The sequence below is a fragment of the Colossoma macropomum genome, unplaced genomic scaffold (assembly GCF_904425465.1).
Source record: "Colossoma macropomum unplaced genomic scaffold, Colossoma_macropomum, whole genome shotgun sequence".
Taxonomy (NCBI): Eukaryota; Metazoa; Chordata; class Actinopteri; order Characiformes; family Serrasalmidae; genus Colossoma; species Colossoma macropomum.
Window position 1 is genome coordinate 18,378,380 of NW_023494804.1, and position 27,073 is coordinate 18,405,452.

Below are 27,073 nucleotides of genomic sequence, written 5' to 3' on the forward strand. Positions count from 1 at the left end.
ACGAAAAGGCAAAGAGAGATTTTTAAGACGAACATCGATAATTTGGAGATGAATGGACTTCTTTGCATTTGTAAGCACTCAGCTGGTTTCCTGATATGTTTTATCTGCAACAAGAAACTGTCAAACACTATAAAGTCATGAAGTTGAAGTCAGTTTCTCGTTGGCCAGCTTCTCATTTTAACTTTAATAAATGGTGCCTTCAAATTCAAACAAGAAGTTAGTGAATGAGAAGCTGACTTCAGCCTAGTAAAAATCGAACGCTGGTAGACATTTTACGGAAACAATTCCACTTTCGGAATTGTTTCCTGCCAGAGATGCAAGAAAAGGCTATAGCTGAGCTAAAGTTTAAAGTAGAGCAAAGTAAGTCTGTTTTCGTTTCTTTTACATTTATATCCTATTCTAGTACATTAGCACAAACATTTACAGCCAAAATGGTAAAATGGACATAACATGTTGTTGTTCCCAAGGTAGTTTTTTTGCTGAAATGGCTCTCCTAACATTTGGCTTGCCAATCCCTGATCTACAAGATCAAGAATATTTAAATCCTTCATTTCGCCAAGCATGTAGTTGGTTTCAGCATCACTTCAAAGGTGTTTTGTTGCCATCTCACAGGTGCTGGGTCAAATGCTGCTTGCTTTTTGTGGGACAGTGATCTGTTTTTGCAAATGGGCGAACTGAGAAATACAAAAACCTAATTACCTGAAAACCTAGATTTCTAGGCCTTAGTCCAATCTAGGGAATCAGAGTATGCTGTTTACATGACCACTTCAATAATCAGATAACTGCCGAAATCTGATAATGATCAGATTATTAAGTGAATGAAAACACACTGCGGTGTCACCTAACATAGATGCTATGTCAACTTGACATTAAAGTTGGCAAATGCAACCTCTATGACAAATGAGGTCTTTATAAATGTTTGTGTAGGTCTATCTCAGTTGTCGTGAGGGTCTTATGTAGGTGTCATGTAGCCTTATAACCACTGCCCTACAGTAAAGTGTTACTGAATATGTTTACTTCTGCATTCCTGTACTTCATCCACCTCTGTTAACAACAGTAAAGGAGAAACAAGCACGTTATATCACTGAACTTAACCAGTAACTTACCTCAGTAATCTCTACCCGCTGCCCAGAGAAATCCACAACTTCACCTGGAGAAAACAAGCAACCAGAGAACATGAGAATAAAAGACCAGTAGACCTTAAAAAGCTAATGTGACTAACTGTGGCATGTAAACAAGTTAATATAATCTTCACTCTATCTGTGCCCTGCTAGCTTTCATTCATTATTAGCAACATTAGCTTAATGTAGTGAAGTATTTCACTGTTCAGAAGATCCTGACTTAGTTACTAAAAACCCTCACCATATGACTTCCCATTGATGGAGCACCTGTTGAAGGTCATGATGTTCTGGGTCAAGGTGCCAGTCTTATCAGAGAAAATGTATTTTATTTGCCCGAGCTCCTCGTTTAGGGTAGTAGTTCGGGCTTGGGCTGGAGTATCAGTCTTAGTGTGGTACATCTTCCTGTCCCAGTCAATGAAGTAGCTGTTCCCCAGCCGGAGGATCTCCACACTGTATAAAAAGCAATACAAGCTAAATTATTTCTTATCATGAAAGAGTGAATTTTTTCACCCAACTTGGAGAAGAATTGCCTACTTTAACAGAAAATAGCTTTCATTCATTATTAGCAACATTAGCTTTATATACTGAAGTATTCCACTGTTCAGAAGATCCTGAGTTAATTACTAAAAATAACCAGCCACAGCTTATTGTTTTGATGTGATGTGTAGGAGCACAGGACTTTTAAAACTTACAGCTTCAACAAAAACACATGCACATGAGACAAAGTGGTATGCACTGGAAAATCACATGAGGATATCTCATTAATTGCATTTTAAATTCTTCTAAGAAAAACTGTGCATAACTATTACACAAGTGATTTTATGAAATTCACAAATTCAGCAACACATCTTGCTCTAAAATTACTGTGAAAATCATCAGAGCGAGCAGAGTGAGCAACTGCTTGCAAAGTTGCAAGAGTTTCCTGTCTGACAGACTGAAATGTACTTAAACTTGGATGTACATTTAGAGTGCAACAGACTAAATCCCAATAGTTGTGGCTAGTTTAACATACAATAGATATCAGAGGTATGAACGTAACGTCTGAGGCTAACAGTGGTGGATGAAGTACAGAAATCCTGTACTTGAGTTAAAGTAGAGATACCTAAGGTAAAATATTACTTCAGTAAAAGTAGAAGTCCTCCCTTTAGACCTCCACTTGAGTAAAAGTACAAAAGTATTTGCCTTCAAATGTACTTAAGTATCGAAAGTAAAAGTACTAAAAGATTAATTATGACTTTAATGTCCAATAATTACCAATTTTGTAACAAGACTCATTTTAGGTGAAAATACTCTAGTGTAGTGTCATACTATACTCTAGTGTCACTCTTGGTAAACCAATCTTTTTAATAGAAAATCTTGCTTTAAACGCAGGTTCACAAATGAGTTTTCCTGTACTGTATTGCATCTGTTGGTCTCTGTTTGTAAACATAAACGGTAACACTTTCTATGAATGTCACGTTTGTAAGCATCTATAAACACATTTATAACATGTTATAATGCCTTCATACGACATTATAAACATGATTATAAACATTTATAAAAATGAATTACACTAGATTACACTTTATAGCCATGTTTATTATACATTATGAATTGTTAATATAATGCATTATAAGTAGGGTTGATAACATGTTATACTGTCAGTGCCAAAGAAGTCAGTCCCAGCTTGGAGACTGCAAAGTAAAGACAAATACCACATTGGGTAAAACACTGATGGCAGCACTAGATTAAACTCTGACATTTGAAGCCTGTAATGTGCTTTATTATGTATGTTTTAGTGTTTCAGTAAATCCTTCAGTCAACTTGAAGCCTCACTCTTAACACTGGAGGAGGCTTTAGTACAGTATGCTTCACTTTACTTAGAGCGGACAAATACGACTTATGAGCTCTTATAACTTGTTATGATCAGTACTTATAATGTATTATGTTGACAATTCATAATGCATAATAAGCATGGCTATAACGTGTAATGCATTTTTAAAAATATTTATAGCCATGTTTATAATGCCTTATGAATGCATTATAACATGTTATGAATGTGTTTATAGATGCTTACAAAGTTGACATTCATAGAAAGTGTTACCACATAAATTAGCAAAAACAAATTTACCATAAAATGAAATAGTGTTTGTATATATTCAGAAAAAAGAAAATGCCAGTCACAACTGCATATGTGTACATATTTCTATTTTGCGGTCTATTTACACAATTTAGGTTAGTTCCATTATTTATTTTGGAATAGGCACTACCAAAATTTCACGCTGCTGCAGACGTTGAACTGTATGCTTCCACTGGGTCGGTATGTCCAAGAGGTCAAAACAAGCTCAAAACAAAGTGCGTGCTGTGCCCTTATTGGTGCTCTTGCTTCACGCTTCTTCGTTTTGGCATGTTGCGTTTTTATACACATATAAGCCAAAAGGAACGACAGATTTTGCATAATGTAGAGGAGTAAAAAGTAAGATATTTGACTTTGAAATGTAGTGGAGAGAAAGTAAAAAGTCACCAAAAATGGAAATACTTCAGTAAAGTACAGATATATGAAAAAACTACTTAGGTACAGTAATGAATTACATTTACTTCGTTACTGTCCACCACTGGAGGCTAAGACTAGTTCTCTTCTATGTAAAGAAAAAGAGTATAAAAAAAGTATAATGTTTATGGGAACAATACTACAGGTACTTGTTTACATGCATATAACAATAAGTAATGGTTTATGGCAACTACATATACAGCAGATGCAGATTAGGTTAAACATTAGAGTTGAGTTTCAAATTTCATGGACTTATTTAAAATTTAAAATTCACAAACTCTGAACTGTCTCAGTCCAGTACAAGCATGTCCAATACAGACCAACCTGACATAGAGTGAGATGGGCACGACAGTGTTGAGAATGATGACGTAGGACCAAAAGGAGAGGAAGCCAGAAAAGGCTGCATCTGCCCCGTCCTGCCGTGGGAGGAAAGCTATAAATGAGGTGCCCTGCTGATGCTCCCAAATCCCATTCCCAATGGCCAGAACGGTGCACATGCAAGCCAGAAGTCCAAATATCTACAGAATAAGAGGACAGACCATTTACACACATCAATATGAGACCAAGCCCAATGAAATTATGAATTCACTCTCATGCAACATTAAACACTTACAAACAGAACTAGAACGTTCATCAGGTGGTCAATGCTTGTGCGCTTGAATACAGACTTCCCTGAATTTTGCATCAGCTTCGTGTCAGGACCTAGTGGGGTTCAGAGAAGGGTACTGGTAAACATACAATGAAGTGCTGTGCAAAATGTAAATAAAAACAGACTGGAATGATGTGCAAATCATTTAAACCCTACACGTAATTGAAAATAGTAAAATGACAACAACAAATGTTGAATCTAGCACAAGAAAAGGTATACTTTTTAGGTTTTAGGGTTAATGTAAATGTAAGAATAACTGCAAGGAAATTTCTGATGTACCTCCGAACAGCACCAGGCCGAAGCACCACTCAGTGTTGCGTAGAGTGCAGCCTCGAAGCAGAATCCTCTCATTATCCAGAGCGTAGGTCTCTCCTTGCACCGTTAGCGTACCCGTGAACTTATCCAGACGGTTGTTTGGAGCCTCACAGCGCACCTCACCTGAACAGCCACACAATCAAACAGTAAACAGCAGAGTCAAACACTACCACAGTGAATTTACAACAGTGGATATATCCTTATTCCTCAAAATAAACAGGCTGTTTCTGTTACTGTGCCTTTAAGAATGATGTATGTAAATGAGCTTTGTTGTGACTGGTTGCCCTGTATTGTGCCTCATTTAAAAAACAGTCCAGATTCAAACACTCCTTATAACTTTAGTGTGAGTGGGTGAGGCTTATCTGCTGTAAGCTAAATAGGTTAACACATGAAAATGTAAATTGGTTTTTCATGACATCACAAGAAATAGCAGATTAGTTTCCATATAGGGACTGTATGGACTGGGAAGGAAATGGTGTGTTTAGCAATGTTTACATACTACATCAAATTCTTTTTTACCAAAAAAAAACATGGAAAATTATTTTTTTCCTGATATGGACCCTTTAAATGATAAATGATATACTGTAATTGTCACAGTATCCATGAGGTATAAACACACTCTGACCTTCTGTGTGACTCACCGTTAAAGGCAGCCAGTCTGTCAATGTTCTCTCCCAAATCACCTGTTATTGTCAGAGCCTGCTTCACCTTCAGATTAGTCTCACTGAGAGAGAGAGAGAGAGAAAGTGAAAATGAATGAGAAAGTACTGAACGTGTATAATACATACTTTTACAGAAGTTAGTGAAGACTGTGCTTCTAATAAGTGCAACTAACCCGTCCAGTTCAGCAGTCTCGATGTAGACCAGGTTCAGAGGCTCACTGCTGGACAGTAAAAGCAGATCAGCCTAAACAGTGGAGCAAAGGAATGATATGAAATATGCTGGCCCAGAAAAAAGATAAAAAAAACAACATGTAAATGTATATATGGGCTATTCAAAATGTACTATATTAAAGTGTATCAAGGCCAGATGTATCTGTTTCTGAAAGCAATGCTACCTTAAGACACAAACTGTGCACAGGACTGCAAATTGCATATATAACCACCAACTGTGCACACAGGGCCGTAACTTCACATAAGACTGCAAACTGCCACAGAACTGTAAACCGTACAAAAGACCACAAACTGCAAACTGTGCATAGGACTGCAGGCTGCATGTAGAACCACAAACTGTGTACACAGTGCCGTAAACTTTACATAGGACTGCAAACTAACACAGAACTGCAGCCTGCACTTAAAACCGCAAACTATGCATAGGAATACAACTCGCAAACATAACTGTGCATAGAACCGTAACCTGTGCACAGGACTGCAAACTGCATAAAGGGACGCAAACTTCGCATAAGACCTCATTCTAACTAACTACCTGCTTGTGGGGCACATGGTTTAAAAGGCACAGTAAAATAATGAAGCCATCAGTTAACTCTGTAAAAAAGAGAAACTGAAAGTTCAGTGATGAAGAGATACCCTTCCCACTAAATCATTCGACAGGGATGATATTTTACTCTAGAATTTGTGAAAGAATAACACAAGCGTCTTTCTACACATGATTTCTGATCCTGAGAGGATAAAACAGTGTTTTTCTGAAGCCTCTGTTTAATTTCTGTGTCTGCTGTCAAGGAAGTTTCTCAACAACATGTCTTTTGAGACCCCAAAGTAAGCTTACACCTGTTTTTTAAAAAGCGAATGCAAAAACAGGCTGCCGCTAGCTGCTGTAAATGGAGCGCTATATGTAATCAGCCACACTTTCATATCTCTACCCATTTTCCTCCCTTAATTTTCATGGTCCTCCATCAAATGTATATGCATAAAGGGAAAGAGGTGCAATTTGTGTTTTTTCATGCACACAGCCCATAAACTGTTTTTTTTATGCACAACATGTGGGTACAACATGTCTGACTGGCTACTGAAGCTGCTATAAAAAGCTTATTATACAGTTTACAGCTAAGCTCCATAATGCAAATCCAACTACTGTGGAAAATTGGTCAAATGCCTTTTGGTTTGTGAAGGATCATATTTGAAATAGGGAGAGGGGGTCTAAATCTGTTCCCTGAGAGATGTTTTATTTATATATATGTTTGCATGTGTTAATATGCATATTTGTATTACACCCAATAAAATGTCATTCACAAAAGCTTAGTGCACCAGGGTCTGAGTTTGTGTATAAGAGTGTGAGCATCCTTACTGTGACAAACTGGTTGTTCTCCAGCTTAATGATGTCTCCAACTTGAACATTCATCCATTTCTCACTCTTTAGCCTAATGGACGATACAAAGATTAAGGTATAAGGCACTTTACACAGTGCAGACATGATACTATCACACTGATATTAATTTTTTGAAGTTTGGCCCAGAGACTCACTGTCCATCAATGAGGACATCCACCCTGCGGTTATTCACCTGTCTGTCGTTTTTATGTCTGTTCTGCAGAAAGAAAGGGAAGGAGAGAGAGAGATGAGAGCATATGTGAGTAAGTGAATGCCCTCAGTTCTAGTTCAGTTGAAGAGATCAGTTCAATTTATTATTGTAACGTTAACTCAGTTGAATTGAATTCAATTTATTTTTAATTTAGTTGAATTCAGTTTGGGGCGGCACGGTGGCGCAGTGGGTAGCGCTGTCGCCTCACAGCAAGAAAGGCCTGGGTTCGATTCCCAGCCGGGCGACCAGGGTCATTTCTGTGTGGAGTTTGCATGTTCTCCACGTGTCTGCATGGGTTTCCTCCGGGTACTCCGGTTTCCTCCCACAGTCCAAAAACATGCAGTCAGGCTGATTGGACATGCTAAATTGCCCATAGGTGTGAGTGTGTGTGTGTGACTGTGACTGTGTATGTCTGTCTGCCCTGCGATGGACTGGCGACCTGTCCAGGGTGTATCCTGCCTTCCGCCCAATGACAGCTGGGATAGGCTCCAGCACCCCACCGCGACCCAGAAGGATAAGCGGTTTAGATGATGTATGTATGTATGTATGTATGAATTCGGTTCAGTTTAAGTGAACTCATTTAAATTCAATTCAGTTCACTTCAGTTCAGTCCAGTTCAAGTCAGTTCAGTCCATTTAATTTTAATTTCAGTTCTGTTCAGTTTAGTTCAGTTCACGCCATTTTATTTGATGTCAGTTCAATTCAGTCCATTTTATGTAATTTCATTTCAGTTCAGTTTAGCTCAGTCCAGTCTATTTTATTTAATTTCAGTTCAGTCAACGTCCGTATAGGAATGTCTATCCACCCAGCGGCCATCTTGGCAACACCGCAAGGCAATTATTGAATTATTATTGATTATCTATACATTAATTATCTTCTATCTGGAAATTTCCTATCTTTTTGTCTTAACTTACAATCTGACAGGTCAAGATAAGATTTTCCACAAATTCGTATTACAGAAGCAAATCTTATCTTAGTTTGGTAATGTTCATTTTATCTCAAGCTTAGATATACATACATAGATGCCACGTTGGCTTTTGTTCTCTACCAGAAACGTCTGCATGTCTGCCATGTTGGAGCGGTCATGAGCCGCTTGTACACAAATACACATCTATTGACTTCTTATGATTAAATTGGCCATAACATCCTTATTACTTAATTGATTGTCACCAAATGTCTTCATACAGTAGAGTGCGCTCCAAAATGAAAGAGTTAAGATGGAGCATTTGAGCGAAATCATAGCATTTTTATATAAAAACTTAAAACTTAAGAATTTTTGTATGAAAGAATACATAGATTTTTTAAGCAAAGAACAGCAAAAATATTTTAACACTGCTGTTAGATTTATAATAGTTTTTAGTTATAGAAGTGCCTATAATGTATGTTCATGAAGTCAGTGAGCGGGAACAGCCAATGAGCTGCTCCACCCAGCCAACCAATCAGCACTCAGTAGCGGTGTTGTTAGTATCCTGCTGCAAAACCTGTAGAAAAAAGGAAACTTTTATTTTGCTTTTTTAGTGAAATACAAACTTCTACGTTCTAAATTTAAAGGAAAGTTCTGGGCAAGTGATTAGGAACCATTTCAACTTTTCATTTATAGCCATTTAGCTTAAATTCACCCCTATTCATTGAGGACTCACAGGCGCCCTCTGGCATTTTGCAGTCATGTTTTTGATATAACAGGGGAAGAAGGAAGAGGCCAGGCTCCTCATAAACCAGCTCTGGTTGAAACCAATGCGGCATCTATGCATATATATCCATGATCTCAAGTTAGGAAATCTTACTTACTTGATTGAAGTCGACAATCAACTGTCATATCTGTTATCTAGCAATTGACCATACACACACAGCTGAAAAGTAAACATGTATTCGAAATAATCAAGTTATTTAGCCAGACAGCTAATATTAGCTACCGTTACTGATGTAAAAAAAGGTCAAACAAAACTAAAGTGCAATGAACTTAAGTTTCTTAACTTACTGAAGTTAAGAATATTGCGTCAGCACTTTGTGCAATTTTTCAGAGCGTCACCGCTCTACAGTTTCAGTTTCAGTTTCCCAAATGCTTTATCCAACCCATGCTAATGTTATTCCTCCTAATAAACAGCCACATGTTCAGCTTTGTCTCCTTATTATTCACCAACATCACTGTAATATGTTATCTGATGAGTTTTCATCAACATTAACACACAAAGGTAATGAGAGAGGACAGTGTCTACAGTGTCTGGGCTTTTAAAATGCTGTTAAAAATCTCATAAATCAAAGCACTGTTTTCACTGTAGATAGATATAAAATCATTATACTAGTTACAGTGAACTCTGCTGCTTGTCACTGCATAGAATGATAGAAACAGACAGTTAAAACAGAAGTTAAGACACCTCATTGGTTGTCTGAAAGTTAGGACAGTATTTAGGACATTTTGACTAGCTTTTTCTGTAATGCTGTTGTCTTCTCTGGAGTTAATGAATAAGATTATGAACTTAAGAACTGTCGTTCTGTAATATTACTGCAAATTACTGTTTTAAAACATGTTTAAAATCACTGGTAAAATCTGCCAAAATATCATCAATTATTTGCAGCATTTGGTCCAATAATACACAAACAATGCCATTTTTCAGCTTGTTTAGGCTACTGCATAAGCACATATCTTCACAAAGATGGGGGACTTTTCCTGGTTGCAGCTTTAACAATAAGCTAACTGACTGTTTTTATTGAAGGGTGGGACTTTCCCCAAAAATAGACACCATGTTGAACATTAGATTTCTCATTTAAATTCATTTCAGTTCAGTTGATTCAGTTAAGTTCAGTTCAGTTCAGTTAAAAAAGTAGAACTAATTTAAATTAAATTCTACAGAGCCCTGCTGGTGACATGTCATATAAATACAAATAATGTGCAGCTACGACTTAGTAAGGTGTGTGAACGAGATCCTAATGCGTTGCCCTGGCTTAATAAGGCATGGGAATGAGATAATTCAGCCTTGACCACAGCTTAATAAACCATGATCTCGTTCCCACGCCTTACTAAGTCGTGGCCAAGACTTAATAATCTTGTTCCCACACCTTACTAATACTGGTGGCCATGAATTATTTTTATTTATATGGGATGTCACCAGCAGGGCTCCCTAACATACAGTTGAACTGTATGAACTGAAGGAAAGGTAGAGTCAATGCAGGCTCTTCCACTGAAGACCTGCAGCAGTAACAGCACTCACAATGTCATCAGAGCCATCTTTAGCCAGAGTGATGCACAATACCAGCAGCAGAGGAACCACAGTGGTGAACCAGGAGAGAGAGGAGATCGCTGGAATCAACTGCAGCACAAACACACACAACACATCCACATTATCACTGACATAAGAGTTGGATTTCTATAAGAATTCAAGAGCTGAATCATCAGTCCCAGTAAGGATTATCAAAGTAGTATCTTTATGTAATTTGAAAGGTCACACTTCTTTAAAAATGATTTTAAGTACTGTTTATCTAATGGTCTCTGACTTTTGCACAATATATGCAGCAGCTTAAAGTGCTCGACAGTGAAATAAAACAATAAAGGCAGAAACACAAGATAAAACATAGTAAGAAAATAATAAAATTAAATTATTGTAAATCATGAAATGTTCACACAATGTAAAGCGCAGCTAATGTTCTTGAACCAAGCTGTGGAGTTTTATAGGACAGTGTTCACATTCGTCAAGTCTCTTTGTATCATTTGGCTATGGACACATGAACTGGTCTTACATTAGTTCAGTATCTTATCATGCAGTTTGTGTTGAGTGTTAGATAAGAGTTCATCTTCAGCTCAGAGACTGAACCTCACCTGCAGGATCAGCAGGAAGACAAAGTAGGCATTGGCCAGCCTCTGGAACTGCTCGAACAGGTTGAGGGGCAGGAAGGTGAAGATGTTGTATTTGGAGGTTTTGATGGCATTGTTCTGCAGGGACACGCAGAGAGCATGTCGTAATGTATTCACATGTACTGACACTGTATAAAGCATAACTGTTTTTATGCACTGCTCTCACTTACAGCATACTTGAAGGATAGATTAAATTCTCTGTCGTTAGCTCGCAGGTGCCTCTCCTCTGCAGCAGAAAAAAGGAAAATGAACACAAATTCTTAGTGTTTTGTGCCACTTATAACACAAAAGCAAAGGTGGGAATAATGGTGAAGTAGGTGATTTATTTTAGAAAGATTTTTTATTTGTTATATTTCTTGAACATGCTCTTTACATCCTGCTAGCAATCAATAAATCAATGCTTGGACGGTAAAAGAAAAAAATCATAACAAAGAAAGAAAAGAAAGACAAAAGTAGAAAAGGCTTCAAACAAAACGAGGTCAATCCAGAGTGAACATCGATGTGGCTTTCTAACAGTGACGAATCCTGAGGGAGTTGAAAGGCCTGGAAAGTGATGCCAAGGTTGCTAATTTTCTGTTGGACAGGTAAATAACTGGTCTGTTTTATTTTGGGGGAATTTGTTATTTTACTGACTAATGTAGCCATTGTAGCTGCTACTTATGTACCTACATTATTTATCAGTCCCACACTAACGTTAGCTAAGCTGTAGGTAGAAGCTGGCTAGCTATGTTTATCTTCTATGTAATCTGTGTGGGTTTATGTTCGCCAGTGTCTGCACTGACACTTTGAGCAAGCATCGTTTGATGGTTTGATGGATCTTATGTCAGTGTGTACATTTATTGGCTTTGAACAGGGTGTTCAAATGAGGTGATGTAGCTTATCTTTGTTTATTTGTAGTTATGAAGAAGATTCTTCAAATTCTGTCTAGTCAGTCCATGTGTGTTCATATGTTTTAGGGGGGTTGGGGAGAGCTGAAAGTAGAGGGTGGGATTTTTTTCGGTTGGATTTATTAAAAAACTATCTTACACTTCCTGGTTTCTACAAAATCACCTCAGCTTTAAGTGAACATGTAGGTACCTTGTCTATATGTTAGTATGTAGTATGAAAGTATGTCAAAAACTCAACTCAACTCAAGATTTTCATAGGATAAACACTAAGACTATTGTAGGAATGAGCATGATGGTGGTGGCGATGATTTACCTTGTACTTTCTCTTTCTTAAAATTCAGTCCACACGCTGACAGCACGGAGCCCATTTTTCACGCTACACATCCAGCTGCATGCTAAAGAGAGAAGAATAGCAAAATATATATACATCCTGGAGACACTTTGCATATAGATGACTTGAGAAAACATGTTTTACCGATTGTCAGTGCACATCTTCTGCTTGTCTACACTCTTTGGCCATTTTTATCAGAAACACCTACCTTATAGCTCTACTATATAGGTGTACAGTTACAGATTGTAGTCTATCTGTGCCTGCACAGTTTATCAGCCCCCTCTATCCTGTTCATCATTGGTCACTTTCTGATCACAGGATTGCTGTTGTTGAGGTATTATTTGGATGGTGGGTCATTCTCAGCACAGCAATGACACTGACATGGTAGTGTTTAGAAACCCCTCCCAGGTGTACAGATAGAAACTATAGCCCATCTGTTGATGCACAGTTTGTGTTAGCCATCGTCTAGTACTCTATCAGTGGTCAGTTTCCAGGACTGGGATGTAACAGAATACACATATTTGTAAAGGGAACACCACCAATGTTTGTTTATTAACTATTTTAAATTCAGCGCAGGGCATTTAAATACGTACTTTGAGGAGGAACTCAAAATTTGCAATCACTGAAGTTCTGCTAAAGCCTGAGTAGACTGATAAATCAATGTGATAATGAGTTATTAATCTCAGTGTTACTGAGCTCTGCTAAAGCCTGTAAATCAATGTGATCAGTTATTAATCTCAGTGTTAAAGAGCTCTGCTGAATCCTGAGAAGACTGAAAAATCAATATGATGATCAGTTATTAATCTCAGTGTTACTAAACTTTTTTGAGGGATGATGAAATTGAACAGTCTCATCAACGGTGGACATGTTTACATGTGATAAAACTAGCGGCAGTGTTGTACTGGACTCCTGCATGCATTTTGTAACAAATCATGTATCCCACATAATTACATACAAATTACAAACCCCCTTTACAAAAAAGTTGGGATGCTGTGCAAAATGTAAATAAAAACAGAACCCCATTATGTGCAATTTATTTGAATCCTATGTGTAATTGAAAGTGGTACAAAAACATGTCAAATTTTTTAAAACGAGAAATTATATTATTTTTTGAAAAATATGTGCCCATTTTGAATTTGATGCCAGCAACAAATTTCAAAAAAGCTGTTAACCTCTGTGTTGCATCAGCTCTTTTTTTAACAACACTCTGTAAGTGTTTGGCAACTGGAGAGACAAACTGCTGTGGCTTAGAAAGTGAAATGTTTATCCATTTTTGCTTGATATAGGATTGTAGCTGCTCAATAGTTTGAAGTCTTTGTCATATTTTTGTTTCATAATGTGCCAAATGTTTTCAAAATGTTTTTAAGATGGAGCAATCCTGTTGTAATATGTGCCGAATGAAGTTTGACATTGTCTTGCTGAAATAAGCAAGATCTTCCCTGAAAAAGGCATCATCTGGACGTCATCTGGCACCATAACTTTCTCCAAAACCTGAATATATATTATTAAGCATTAATGGTGCCTTCACAGATAAGCAAGTCACCCATGACATGCGCACTAATGCACCCCCATACCATCACTGTTTATATTATATGGTTTCTTCTTTGCATGGTAGAGTTTTAACTTGCATTAGTAAATACAGCGACAAACTGTTTTCACAGACAGTGGTTTTCGGAAGTGTTCCTGAGCCCATGCAGTGATTTCCACTACAGAATCATGTCTATTTTTAATGCAGTGCCTCCTGAGGGCCTGAAGATCACAGCCAGACAACATTGGGTTTTGGCCTTGTCCCTTGCATACAGAGATTTCTCAGGATTCTCTGAATCTTTTAGTGATATTATGTTCCATAGATGATAAAGTACCCATGTACTGTGCTATTTTGCATAGAGAAATGTCCTTGAATTTGCCATTCTCAGAGTGGTGAACTCCTCCCCATCTTTACTTCTGAAAGACTCAGCCTTTCTAGGATTGCTCTTTTTATACACAATCATGTTTTTTCTTAAACGTTTTGCTGGCATCAGATTCAAAATTGGCCTATATTTAAAAGAAAATACAATTTCTCAGTGTTAATGATTGATATGTTGTCTATATATTATTTTCAGTTAAAATAGAGTTTAAATGATTTGCACATAATTGCAATTTTTTATTTACATTTTGCACAGCATGTACAACCCTATTTTGGAAATGGGGTTGTACATGCAATTAACTGGTAATTCCAAAGCTATCTGGTTTTATAATCAAATTTGCAAGATTTGGTTATTGAGATGTGGTGAATTGGAATGAGTTCATGAGACAGCAGTGGGATTAATGGAGCAGCAGTGGACTGAAGTGGGTGATGAGAGCCAAAATTTTGAAAATTAACTTTCATGAAACATATTAACAAGAGAATTACCTGAAGAAAACAGCCAAACAATAACGACAGACACAGTTTTTCCCATGTGGCTTATCATGATGTATTCTAAATATGTTAATATTGTAATAACCAGGGTGAGAAATATGCTCTAATTTTTATTTTTTTATTTGTCCATTCATCATGACATTTTCACACAATGTAAAATAGCTCAAATGATGTAGAAAAAATAGAACCCGCCTTTTTGGACATCAGCGATACATATTTAATAAATGGAAAACGTAGATAATATTTCTTCAAGAAAGAAAAAATAAGAAAATAGCAAGAATACTGTTGTGTGTTAGAGAAATGGTCATGTTTTGTTCACCTGCAGTTATTTTTTTGGGTTAATTCTGACAAAGACTCTTAATATGAAGGCGGGGCTAGTTCACCTTCTGCTCTTCAGAGTAGAACTGGGTGTCAGTCAGAGCTGGAAGCGAGAAAATGCAGACGTGAGCTGAGTGTAGAGCAAGCTTTTAGCCTAAAGCCTTGCTGATGGTATGGCATGGCTGTGGCCAGCTACAGCAGGTTAATAAATTACATCAACTTGTGCATAAGTTGTGTCTTTTTTAATGGTGACGAATTCTACAGTACAATTCTTTGTGTTCAGCAACAGCCAAAAAAGACGTTTTTCCTGCATCTTTGATGAGGAAACCTCAGTCTTGATTGCTCAGCAAATGACTTATGGTTCCTTTTGTGGGTCAATAGCACAAAAAAAAATTCAGCTTCAATCTGAAGTCCAAAAACTGTGAAGCACATGTTCAATTGCATAACTAAAACGGAATGTGTTTAAGTGTACGCGTGACTTGCAGGCTACACTACTGCAGCTAAGATGGAGTGAGATGATCAGTGGACTGAAGGTGTTTCTCGCCTCCATATAGTTAATAATAAACTACAGAAAGTTCAGGAAATACTCTGAGCGTTTATAGCTGGATCACTTATCAGAGCTGAGCTGTCGATAGATGGTGATGCATTTACATTATACTCTCTCTCTCTCTCTCTCTCTATCTCTCTCTCTCTCTAGTGTGTGTGTGTGTGTTCTATTTACTGATTCCGAACCGTTTATTTTATAGCAGAGGTGAGTAGAGCAGTCTAAACTCATACTCAAGTAAAATGTGTTTCTTTGGTGGAGTAATGATTGCAGTAAAAGTAAAAGCACCTTTCCAAAAAACAGATACAGAACTGATGTGGAACTTCTTGGTTTATCCCACATCAGTATAGGAACTGATGTTTGTTACACTCTATTCTTTTCTATTCTTTTTGGGTCCTTTTCGTCTAATATAAAATGCTAATGCTCCAGAGAGAGAGGAGTGGACAATAAACAGGAGCTGAACCAACACAACAGAAAGCAATTCAACTTCAAAAAAAAGAACTAGGAACTAAATGCTAATGACTGAAATGCAACTAAATTGAAGTAAAACTAAGTACACGTCCTCTACAGAGAACACGTCTACACATTTTAACGCACAATTACTGCTCATTTGCTGAATTTAGCATATTGGGGAAAAAATAAAATATAAAATGTGGCCTGTGCAAAAGTTATGGCACATTTTGTATTTATTTTTTTTATTTTTTTAATATGTAACTTTTTAATGCAAGTCATTGTACGAAGATTCTTTTCTAATGGGTTGTTTCTGTTAATCCATTCATCATGAAATTTTTCATTTTTAAATGATGCAATGAAAAAAGACAAAAATGTAGAGGACCTGTTTAAACAGCAACTATATATATATATGTATATATACATACATATATATATATATATATATATATATATATATATATATATATATATATACAAATCATGTAAAGGCTGAGGCTGGTGGGGGTTCTCGAGACTGAAATCCCCAACTGTGTCACATATAGCTGTGGTCACATGGACCTGTTTCGAGTCTCTGTGACAAACTTGACTGGGCATTTGAAACGCTAATGATGTCACAGTTCAGTTCACTGAATTTCAGCTTTTATTTTGCAATACATTATGCTTGTCTTACTGGAACATAGAATAACTTCCTGATAATCTTGGTAAAATGCTTGTTGGTGTCATTTAGCACCTCTTTGAAAAGTGTGTATATAAAAATTGTTTTTGATTGTATTAAAGATTAAAGTTGCATTAGGAATGGACCAATAGAAATACTCCAAAACTGCTTGGACAAAAACAAAGAAATATATTTCAAAATGTAATTATTGCATTTGTGCCCACAACATTCCTTTATTCAGCCCTTTGAGATCATTACAAACTACAGTAGTGATAACACGTCAGCCATAACCCTGAACATTAGACCTGAGCACTCCTTCTGACTGTCACTCACACCCTGTCCTATCTTCACTTATCTTATCTCATTTCAACCATCTAAAACCGCCAGATCAGGACAGAATAAAGAACAGAATTCCCTAAAAACTCTTCCCAATTCCAAAATTCAGAGCTTGTAGTGGATCCACCCTCTAACAAGTGAATGACTACATTTACCAGCGGCTGTAGTCGTCACATTCATGACTCAAATGGAGGAATTCTCTGTTTTCACATAGACACACTGATAAACAGATTCTTTCACTGCCACACTGTATTGGTGGTCATTGTTTTCATTGTAATGGGGGGCAGTACAGCTCTGCAGACAGCACACACACTGGCATGTAATACATAACAATACAAGTGCAACTTAGCAAGACCAAGGCATATGTAATGTTCTGCAAAAAGATTAATAATCACTAACAAATTCACTAATCTTTTCACAACCATAGTGTCCCTGATTTATGATTTTTCTTCATTTCTGCATAGTTAAGATATAAAGAGAGTCATTCAGAGTGGTTTGGTCTGAAATGCTGTGTTCTAGAGAAACAAACAGACAGAAATGTTCAGAAATGTCAGAAACTTATTGCATGAAATGGTAATGAAGATGCTAATTTATGATATTTTTGAAAAAAGAAATTTTGGCCTAAAACTTATCTTTAAGTATAATCATAGTGGAGGGGTACATGTAGGGTGTTGTGTGGCAAATTAGTCCTCAAAAATCTTTTTTTTTTTTCATATTTATCACTATTTTACCATCATCAACGCTACATATAAACACTTAGAAGACTCGTGTAGGTTCACTTGTGGTTTTGGATAGTAAATACAATGGCTATATGTGTTGTAGTCATGGCGACCCCTGGTTTCTATCATCACCACTGTAAAGAAATCTTAAATGGAACTCTCCTTTAACTATAACAATGTACTAATCAGAAGATCTTTTTATAGGAAATATGCTCTTTTTCAAAGAGGTGCTAAATGAAACCAGTCACCTTCAAGCATTTTACTGAAATTTACAGGAAGTGATTATACTTCCCAGCAAAAAAATGGTATGATGTGTTGCAAAATATTCTGTAAACTGAGCTATGACATCATTACTGTTTCAAATGCCCAGTCAAGTTTGTCACAGACACTCAAAACAGGTCAGTGACACAGCTATGTGTGACATTGATGGGGATTTCAGTATAATGCAAATTCAGTATAATGCAAATTCAATATATTTATATTTATATGGACCAATATAAACACTCCAAAATTACTTGTAAAAATGTTCCATATGAGATATGAGATTTAGTCGCAACAGCAATGAGATACATTAATAGGTAATTAGCTTTTTTGCTTAAAGGCTATGATGGAGCTACAACCTCTATGTCTAGTGTGGACTGATTTCTCTCTCAAATGGAATTACTAAACCAGCCGAAGTGAAGAACCAAATAGTTTCCTTATTTAAAGTTAAAATAAAACAGCGTTATCACACATACCTGAGCCAGAAATATCCCATCCAGTTCCTGAAGAAAAAGTCTCGTCTCAGGCGAAACTTCGCACCCACATATACACCAGCACAGGAACAAAGTGGTGTGGACTACAATTCCCACAATGCAGCACTGCAACACACTTTTGTCCACTCCACTTGGCCAGAGCAGGTCTAAATGATCTGATGGATGGTCCAGATGAAGCTAAGGAAAGGTCCTCAGGTCAGGCCTAGGTGAGGTCAGGAGAAAAGGTCAGAGGTCACGGAGTGAGGAAGTGAAGCCGGGGGGAGTGTGGACGCACCTGTAGCTGGAATGAAATGGAGAAGCACAATAGAAACTGGCTGAGCTTCACGCAGAAAGCAAACATTAACTGATCTTTGGACTCAAGGGCAGACCAGTGAAAACACAGGCTGGATGAGTGACGTGGACCGGAACATGACCAATGCAGTCGCTCGCTTAGAGGAACTACCTGAATGAACAATTCAGTACAGTTCAATTTATAGTGTTTATTTGGTCCAACTGCCTTGTACTTAACTCACTGGCCACTTTATCAGAAACACCTGCCGTATAGGTGCTGTATTCAGGTACAGACTGTAGCCCACCTGTTACTGTTTGATTTATCAGCCCCCCCTTTCTCCATCTGTGGAAAAAGGACCACCGTAGGACGACCACTGTAGAGGTACTAGTTTGGTAGTGGCCTATACTCAGCACAGCAGTGACACTGGCATAGTATTGTATATGATGCTGGTTGGAATGGTCAGCAGTGGTCCTACAATGGTTGTCCCTTATCAGTAACAAGTTGGAAGGGGGAGGGGTTTGTGGGTGATAAACTGTACAGCAACAGATGGGCTGCAGTCTGTAACTGCAAACCTACAAAGTACACCTATAGCACTGTACCAAACTAAGAACTCACCCTTAGTGTATTTAATTTCCAGTCAAATTGGCCATTACTACATTTTTCAGGACGTTAGATACTCGATAATGCACTTGCATAAAGAAGGAGAAAATCAAAAGAAAACAAACAACTGGAGCTTAAAAATAAATAAAAGCTACAGAGAAAATGGGGCTCCTAACAACCACCTGGAAGACCTGGTAGACACCAAAACTGCCCCCATCAGATACTGAGATATTTCTGAGGAGATTAGTTATAATACATAAAATAGGAGAAAGTTAAAGGAAGGTGAGAAAAAACAGGTGTTTCCAAAACTGGAGTTTTAAAAATGATTAAAAGCTACAGAGAAAAGGTGACTCCTAACAACCACCTGAATGACCTGGTAGACACCAAAACTGTCCCCATCAGATAAACAGCACTTAAAGCTTTCATCTTTGAGAGAGAGGAGAAAATCAAGCTGCTTCAGATCTGAAAACATCCACAGGTGTTTTTGTCCATCCTTCCACTGTGAGAAGACAACTCAGCACTACGGGTCTGAAAGGATGTGTAGCTGTCAAAAAGCCTCACTGAGAAAAGGAGACAGACACATCAAACAAAGAAGCTGAACACCCCAGAGTCCAGACCTCAACACCACTGATGTTTGATTACTTCAGGAAATAATCAACCAACTTCTAAGACTGAACTTTGGAGGTGTGTCTGAAGATTTAATTGAGACCTCTGTGTATGTTTTGTTCAATATATGTTTCTGCTTTTTTCTGGTTTTGCCTGGAGATTAAATAAACAAAAGAGTGACCTGAATGTGTTATGTGGTAGTTGTTTCTGAATGGCCCGCGAGTGCAGGTGTGAGGTATATAATAAACAGGAAGCTCAGTTTACAGTGCATTCTATTACAGACATCACTCCTTAGCTGTGGGTGTAACTGCTAATGAACATCACAGATAGAGAAAGTGTCATAAAAACTCTCTAAGAGCACAAGGAAAATCACTGATCACATTAATTATGGATTAGAGTTCTCTGCTGCTTCTAAGTAAGTTAGTCACACTTATAATAGAAGCCTGAAGCAACAGCCCTTTAGCTCCTATTAAAGTAAAGCATTCCTTTAAATGTGAGGCTATAAAAAGTAATATGTTACTGAGATGGTGTAAGGTTTTACACCCTATATTATCAATCCAGTCTTGTGAGATCTCCAGCTAGTCTGTGTTTACTTTGCAGAACACCTTGTCCAGGTAGAACACAAATCATTAGGTTTGAATTTGTTAGCAAATAGAACACAAATGAGCTGGTTGAGGGCTAAATTAAGGGGCATACATTATGGAATACCTTCAGTTTTTTGTTAAAATACACAAAATTAGTACTAGTTCTATATAAGGGGAAATGGGGGAAAATGCCATCTTTTAGAAGAGTGTTCATTTACTGCAAAGCTAAATAAAATGTGTACATGAGTTTAGCAGTTTAGAGGAAACTAGAACACCAGACAATTCTGCTTTATGGCCCAACAATCTTTTTTTTCTAAATTTTGCTCTGATAGTGGGGTAAGAAACCACAGTGAATTTTTTTCAAAATTTATAATTAATGTGTCAAAATAAGTTACAATGTTTGCACTTTTTCAAAAATCATTATTAATCAAACACAAAAAGCATATTGTAAATGAAATTGAGGCCTTTATTAATCAATGTCTTAATGATCTCACCACTTAAATGAGCTGTGATAAAATACAAACAGTAAAACTGAAACACAAAGTTTGAAATTTATTAATTAATGAAATGGTTATTGTGATTATATTAATTGCACAATATAATGCTCATCTAGTTATTATTATTATTATTCTAAAAATATTCATCTCATTTTCAACAAGATGGATAAAAATGCTGATGAACTGTAGTTAACAGTTGCTACAGCTAGCATGTAACGCTAACGTGTTCAGTGAAATGACTACGTGCTGTGCGTTGTCTTCAACTGACCCTATTCAGCCTACAGCAGTTTGGCCCCACCCATTCACACTGATGTTATAAGGAGTGTCTCAGCCCAGACTGCTTTTTAAAATGAGATACAATATAAGGCAGCCAAGCAGAACAGCTCTTATAACAGCTGCCTTATATTTACATTACTCTCAAAGGTGCAGCTTGTTTAACTTTGTTGTGTAGAAAATGGTCACACAAAAAAAGATGGTAACACTTTGAGTGGTCTTTTGTCGATGAGTAATAAACTCTTAACAGATTATCAGTAACACATTAACAACATATCAGTAAAGTTGCAGTAGTGAAGCATCTGAATACACCAAAGGCCCTCATGCTAACCCTAAGATTAACCTCAACCCAAAACTAATTCTAACTTTCACCCTGCCCCTAATCCTCACCCTAAGATTAATCTCAACCCAAAACCTAATTCTAACCCTGTTTTTGACTCCTTACTGAGAGTCTGTTGAGTGTTTGTTTCATCTAAACAGGACCACTCAAAATAAGTGTCACCAAAAAGTTTTATGACTGTTTTTCGACTATATTTTTAAATGTTGATAGTAAGAACTCACATCACAGCAACTTATCCTTTAAATATTTTATATAAAAGTAATTTGTTGGAGTGTATACATACACATTTTAATGATCACACCAACACAGTTTTTTGCAGTAGTGACAGCAAACAATATAAATAAAACTTCACAATCCCAAACATGTGGATTGAACAGACTTCTTGTTGCATCACATGCTGTTTTTCAGTCACTGTTTTCATCATTTAGTGCAAGAATTCACAAGTTTAAAAAAATACATTTACAAAAAAAAAAGAAAAAAGAAAAGTGAACACTTGCACAAATTGGCACGAGGAATATATATTTTACAAAGAGTGGTAGCTTCATCCCTCACGGTCCAAGAAAAACATTGTCACAGTAACTACCAGTGTATATACAGTATACAGTGTGAAAGTGATTCTAATACAGACATGCTGCGTTTAGCTGTCTTTCTATCACCATTGGCAAGAGACTTCCCAAACGTAGGCAGTGTTTTAATGAACACTGAGTATTTTAAGCGAGTATTTTGCACATTTCTTGGATTGCATGATGATTTTCCAGTGTAAAGAAATGCAGGATTAAAAATAACCTGGAAAAACAGCACATACAGTAACACCAAACTCTTCAACTGGAGGAAAAACAACCATAAAGGGAGATATGGATACAAATATTGCTCTGATTTATAACCTTTCCACATGAAAAGGAAAAAAAAAACAACAAATAAGAGGCAACAGAATACACAGGAACAGAAAACTCACTCGTTTTTACTTCACAAAACAAAGAAAACAACATCAATAACAACAACAACAGCAACAAAAAAATGTTAATGTAGACCAAAACTAAACTTGAAGTAAGGCCGCTTAGCAGTAAGAAAAAGTGGATGCTTTTCTGATAAGCCCTGGTGGTCACTTGAGCTCTGGATCCATTTGTACTGGCTATTTACACCACACGGATACGACACCTTTGCACAAATTCATACCGATTCATTCACAGTACAGTACAACAGCCCTCCTCCTAGAGTAACTGAACACTTCAGATATAACTGACTGGATAAAAAAGACAATCAAACCAGCACAATATCCACATCAGTTTTTGTGTCATAATCTACATTTGTGATGTGAGGAGTCCAGTGAAGAGTGTGTGGATGATTTAACCATGTTAAAGAAAAAAAATCCAATCAAAACGGTTGTTAATAATGGATGCACGGAGACAATTAGCATTATGCAAATCACATACGCTAATCAGGGCTGCCGCATTAGCATTCGTGGTTGAGTTCCCTTTACGCCTTCAGTCTTGGTGTACTGCTGAGGATGCTGAGGCGTGTTTAGATGTCTAAACAACAGGTTCTCACCACCGTACTACATCCAGTAGTGTGTTTTTCTCTCTCTTATTGGTGTTTTTTTGTAGCCAGTCGAGTATTTAGGACTAGTTTCAGCTATTTTTGCAACTGGAGCAGAAGGCTTCCAATTTAGACCTGAATCCACGTTCCGGTCCTGGATTTTGTTATCACTGGTGGGTGACACGAGACGGCCAGTTACATTAACAGTCCATTTAACCTCCATTGTTTATAAAATCCAAGACCAGAGGGTCTAGTAAAGTTTAACTCGAGTCCAACTTGTTGTCATGGTAGGGAATCATATCGCTGGTGCCAAAACAAAACCTTGTATCTCCAAAATAAAACCTCCAAAGAAAACAATTCTAGCTTTTAATGCAATGTAATGTAAGAACATATCCTCACTGTCGCATAAAAGCCTTGTATCTCAATTTTTGTCTTTTTTTTTTACATAATTTGAAAACTCCAGTAACCCTTTGCATTGTATTAAAATTCCATGATAAATTAACCAAGAGAAACAATCCAAAATTACTTGTTCCATCAACCTCCTTTTCAAATGAAGAATGGTTTTTAATAGTCCTGTAAAGTTACTACTTTGAAGACAGGAAGTAATTCTGGACCATTTCTACTGAAAATAAAGTGAAGAGATATTTCATGTATAGTCATATGCAAAAGTTTCAAAACCACCAGTCGAAGTACATGTTTTGTTAATTTTCTTCATATACACAAGTTCACACATCCTTTGCAGGGAACTTAATTCTGCCATTTGTCAGTTAATAAATATGACGGTATTTTGGGTGGAAGGCTCTCTCTCTCTCTCTCTCTCTCTCTCTCTCGAGCAGTTGAATACTGCAGGGACAGGAGCAAAAAGACCATCGTCAACAGCGCAGAGCCTGTAGTTCTAAAGGCACACAGTTGGCTATCAAACACATCATTAACTGCTCTCACAGTGAGATGATACAGTTCACTGTTTACAGCATACAGGGTCTAAACACAAACTGAATGTACTGGTGAACAGTGAGAGAAACCCCAATCACAGTACATTCGTATCAACAAAATAAGGCATTTATACTCATGGCAGAACAGGGTGAAAAAAGTGCACAATACAAGTAGGGACCCTGTATGCTCAACTATTTGAGGCATATCTGATACAGTGACCAAAAGCGACAATACAAAAACAGACCACAGGATAAAGGGAGTGAGAGTGAAATGTGAATAAAATATCCATTGTGGTTAATATATGTTATTCATTCTTCAGCATCAGGAAAAAACATAATTAACAAAAAAATTAAAACTGGAAATTCTCAAATTTGGCAGTAGTTAGTGTGTCCACTCCGCTCTTATAACAGCTTCCATTTTTTTCAGGATTTTGCTTTCACCCTTCAGTTCAGTCTTATAATTTGTTGGATTTTCTGCATCTCATAATCTACATAATACCTGTTACTAATTTGGACACATCAGTCTATAAAACTTTACTCCACATCTCAGATACCTAGTTTCAGTGTTCTACATGTTTCTTCTTTTTGTCTATTTTCTTTTCTGAGGGCTTCTTGACAGCTACACATCCTTACAGACCCATAGCGCTGAGTTGTCTTATCACAGTGGAAGGATGGACAGAAACCCCTGTGGATGTTTTCAGATCTGAAGCAGCTTGATTTTCTCCTCTCTCTCAAAGATGAAAGCTTTAAACACTGTTTATCTGATGGGGACAGTTTTGGTGTCTACCAGGTCTTCCAGGTGGTTGTTAGGAGTTTCATTTTCTCTGTAGCTTATAATCATTTTTAAAACTCCAGTTTTGGAAACCCCTGTTTTTTTCCCAACCTCCTTTGACTTTCTTCTTCCTTATGTGAGTAGATTATATTATATATGATCTCCTCAGAAATATCTCCTAAAAATTAATTGGCCACTTTCACTGGAATATACATATATAATAATATACACAGAGAGAGAGAGAGCTTTAAAGAGAGAGAGAGAGAGAGAGAGAGAGAGCATGATGTCACATTTGTGAAAAGTGAAGCTTCTCAACAAGCAGCCAAGTAAGAACAGTGCATTATAGAAACAGCAGACAGGAAGGACATTATTGAAGACTCCTCCCACCATAACACAGGAACCTGGACAAAGCTCTCTCACAACTTTGCTCTGTCCACTCCTCACATTCTTCCTCCATTGATCAGCAGCATTTTCTTTATTACTAGCATTCAAGTTTTTACACATCTGCCATCCGTCCTGATTCAGAGAGGCTTTTCTGAACTCCCTCCGTTTCCTCATCTGCCCTCCTCCGCTGAACGTGTTTCCGACTTCAGTTTGACGAACTCCTTGGCCACCTCGTCTCCGGAGCGCTGGGACAGGATGCGCATTACTGTCAGGCCCGTGTCGTCCATGTGCACCTGTGTCCCCAGCGGGCACCAGCAGGCACAGCTGGCTCTTTGAGCCACGTCCCGCAGCTGGATCACCGCGATGCCGACCACACGGTCCGCACGGCCAAAGCAGTAATCCTTCACGCACACCTGCAGCTCGTAACACTCCGGCCCGTCCTCGTTCCCCAGGATACTGTAATTCACACACAGGAACAAAATGTGTTTTTTTAACCCTTTAAGGCCGACGCGAAACAGTGGCTCTTTCTGCTGTTTTATGTAGTCTATTCTGTTAATAAAGCGATATCTAAATGCTGTTATTACGTTTATTGTAATAAGAATGTGATCTAACAAAGTGGAAAATCCAAAGATATTTATTCAATAAGAAAGTTGCAACTTTCTTTCTAAAAATAATACCTAATACCAAAAATAATACTTAATAATGGTGCATGACAATGCACATACTCAAATATGTCATCTATTAAATATCTACAAACCTATTAAAAAGACAGAAGTCTGTTTAATGCCAATCAAAACAGAAAGCAGTAACTTGAAAATCTACTCTGACCTGTATTTAAACTAAAACAGAGACAAGATAATTAATGTTTTATCCTATCTACTTAATTGTTTTTTTAGCTTTATGAGCAAAGATGTGTCAGAGCTCGCAACTTTGCCAAAAATGCATCAGCAAAAACATCCAGCAGTTTAAGAACAATGTTCCTCAATGAGTGATTTAAAAAATATTAGTTATTTCCCTTTACAGTGCAAAACATCATCAAAAAACAAAGAAAAAATCTCGTAAAAGGAAAGGCCCCAAACCTTTGACCCCTCAGATGGTATGTTTTTGTGATGGACATCACCACAGGGGCTCAGGAATACTTTAAAAACTGTTGTCGATAAACACTGTTCGCTGCTGCATCCATGACAATAATGCCCAGATATGCTGCCGACTTCTCTGGACAGTGGAAATGTGTATAGTAGTCAGATAAGATAAACCTTCCGGACTGTTTGTGGAAATAGATGTCGTGTTTTCTGGGCCAAAGAAGTAAAAGGGCCATCCAGAGTGTTACCAGCATAAAGTTCAAAAGTAGTGGTATAGAGGGGTATTAGTGGCCACAGCAACTTGAAGGGGTAATTTGCACATCTGTGAAGGCTGAAAAATACCTTTACAGTTTAGTGTGTGAAACACAAGTCAGGCCAGTGGCACAATCCTACTCGGCTTGCAAAATTATTTTAATTTTCTATTAATATTAGCCCATTTCACCATAAACTGCACTACAGTTCCCAGCATGCACTGCAACATAATGTGTGCTCCAACCCCTTCCCCAACAAGGATATATATATATATATATATATATATATATATATATATATATAAGAAGCTCTACTACAGAAATTTCATGTTTCCTGTACTGTTTTTAATTTAATACAGGACAAACAGAATTTACTAATCACTGCTCTCTGTTTTTATTGGTATTTTAATGTATTGTTTTTTTGGAATTTGCTTTGTACTGTATTGGTTATTAATACAACCAGTGTGACTGTTATCTGCTTTCCTGTCCTTTCCAAACCTAATTAGCAGGCAATTTTGACCACAGGACCACTGTCGGATGGATATTCTGGTTTGGTGGACTGGTTAATTTAATACACATAATGACTCAGTTTTAGGAGTCATCCTACA

At 37.3% G+C, this 27,073-nt stretch overlaps 2 protein-coding genes across 3 annotated transcripts in view; both read right to left on the bottom strand.

Moving 5' to 3' along the window:
• atp8b5b (ATPase phospholipid transporting 8B5b) overlaps positions 1-18,677 on the bottom strand; it is a 52,052-nt gene extending 33,375 nt beyond the window's left edge. Inside the window, exons 1-15 of one of the 2 annotated variants that reach the window (XM_036595835.1) lie at positions 18,320-18,677; positions 14,941-14,978; positions 12,142-12,223; positions 11,112-11,167; positions 10,906-11,019; positions 10,301-10,399; positions 7,036-7,097; positions 6,860-6,932; positions 5,451-5,521; positions 5,257-5,339; positions 4,580-4,738; positions 4,265-4,353; positions 3,976-4,169; positions 1,363-1,571; positions 1,107-1,150 (exon numbers count right to left, since the gene is read on the bottom strand). In XM_036595835.1, coding sequence (XP_036451728.1) covers positions 1,107-1,150; positions 1,363-1,571; positions 3,976-4,169; positions 4,265-4,353; positions 4,580-4,738; positions 5,257-5,339; positions 5,451-5,521; positions 6,860-6,932; positions 7,036-7,097; positions 10,301-10,399; positions 10,906-11,019; positions 11,112-11,167; positions 12,142-12,196 — 1,308 coding nt within the window. In that variant the 5' untranslated portion in view covers positions 12,197-12,223; positions 14,941-14,978; positions 18,320-18,677. The remainder of the gene's footprint in view (positions 1-1,106; positions 1,151-1,362; positions 1,572-3,975; positions 4,170-4,264; positions 4,354-4,579; positions 4,739-5,256; positions 5,340-5,450; positions 5,522-6,859; positions 6,933-7,035; positions 7,098-10,300; positions 10,400-10,905; positions 11,020-11,111; positions 11,168-12,141; positions 12,224-14,940; positions 14,979-18,319) is intronic. The other variant, XM_036595834.1, reaches the window with a different exon arrangement.
• Positions 18,678-24,832: 6,155 nt separating this feature from the next.
• unc13bb (unc-13 homolog Bb (C. elegans)) overlaps positions 24,833-27,073 on the bottom strand; it is a 150,286-nt gene continuing 148,045 nt past the window's right edge. Inside the window, exon 39 of the mRNA XM_036594423.1 lies at positions 24,833-25,588. Within this exon, the coding sequence (XP_036450316.1) occupies positions 25,303-25,588 (286 nt within the window). The 3' untranslated portion in view covers positions 24,833-25,302. The remainder of the gene's footprint in view (positions 25,589-27,073) is intronic.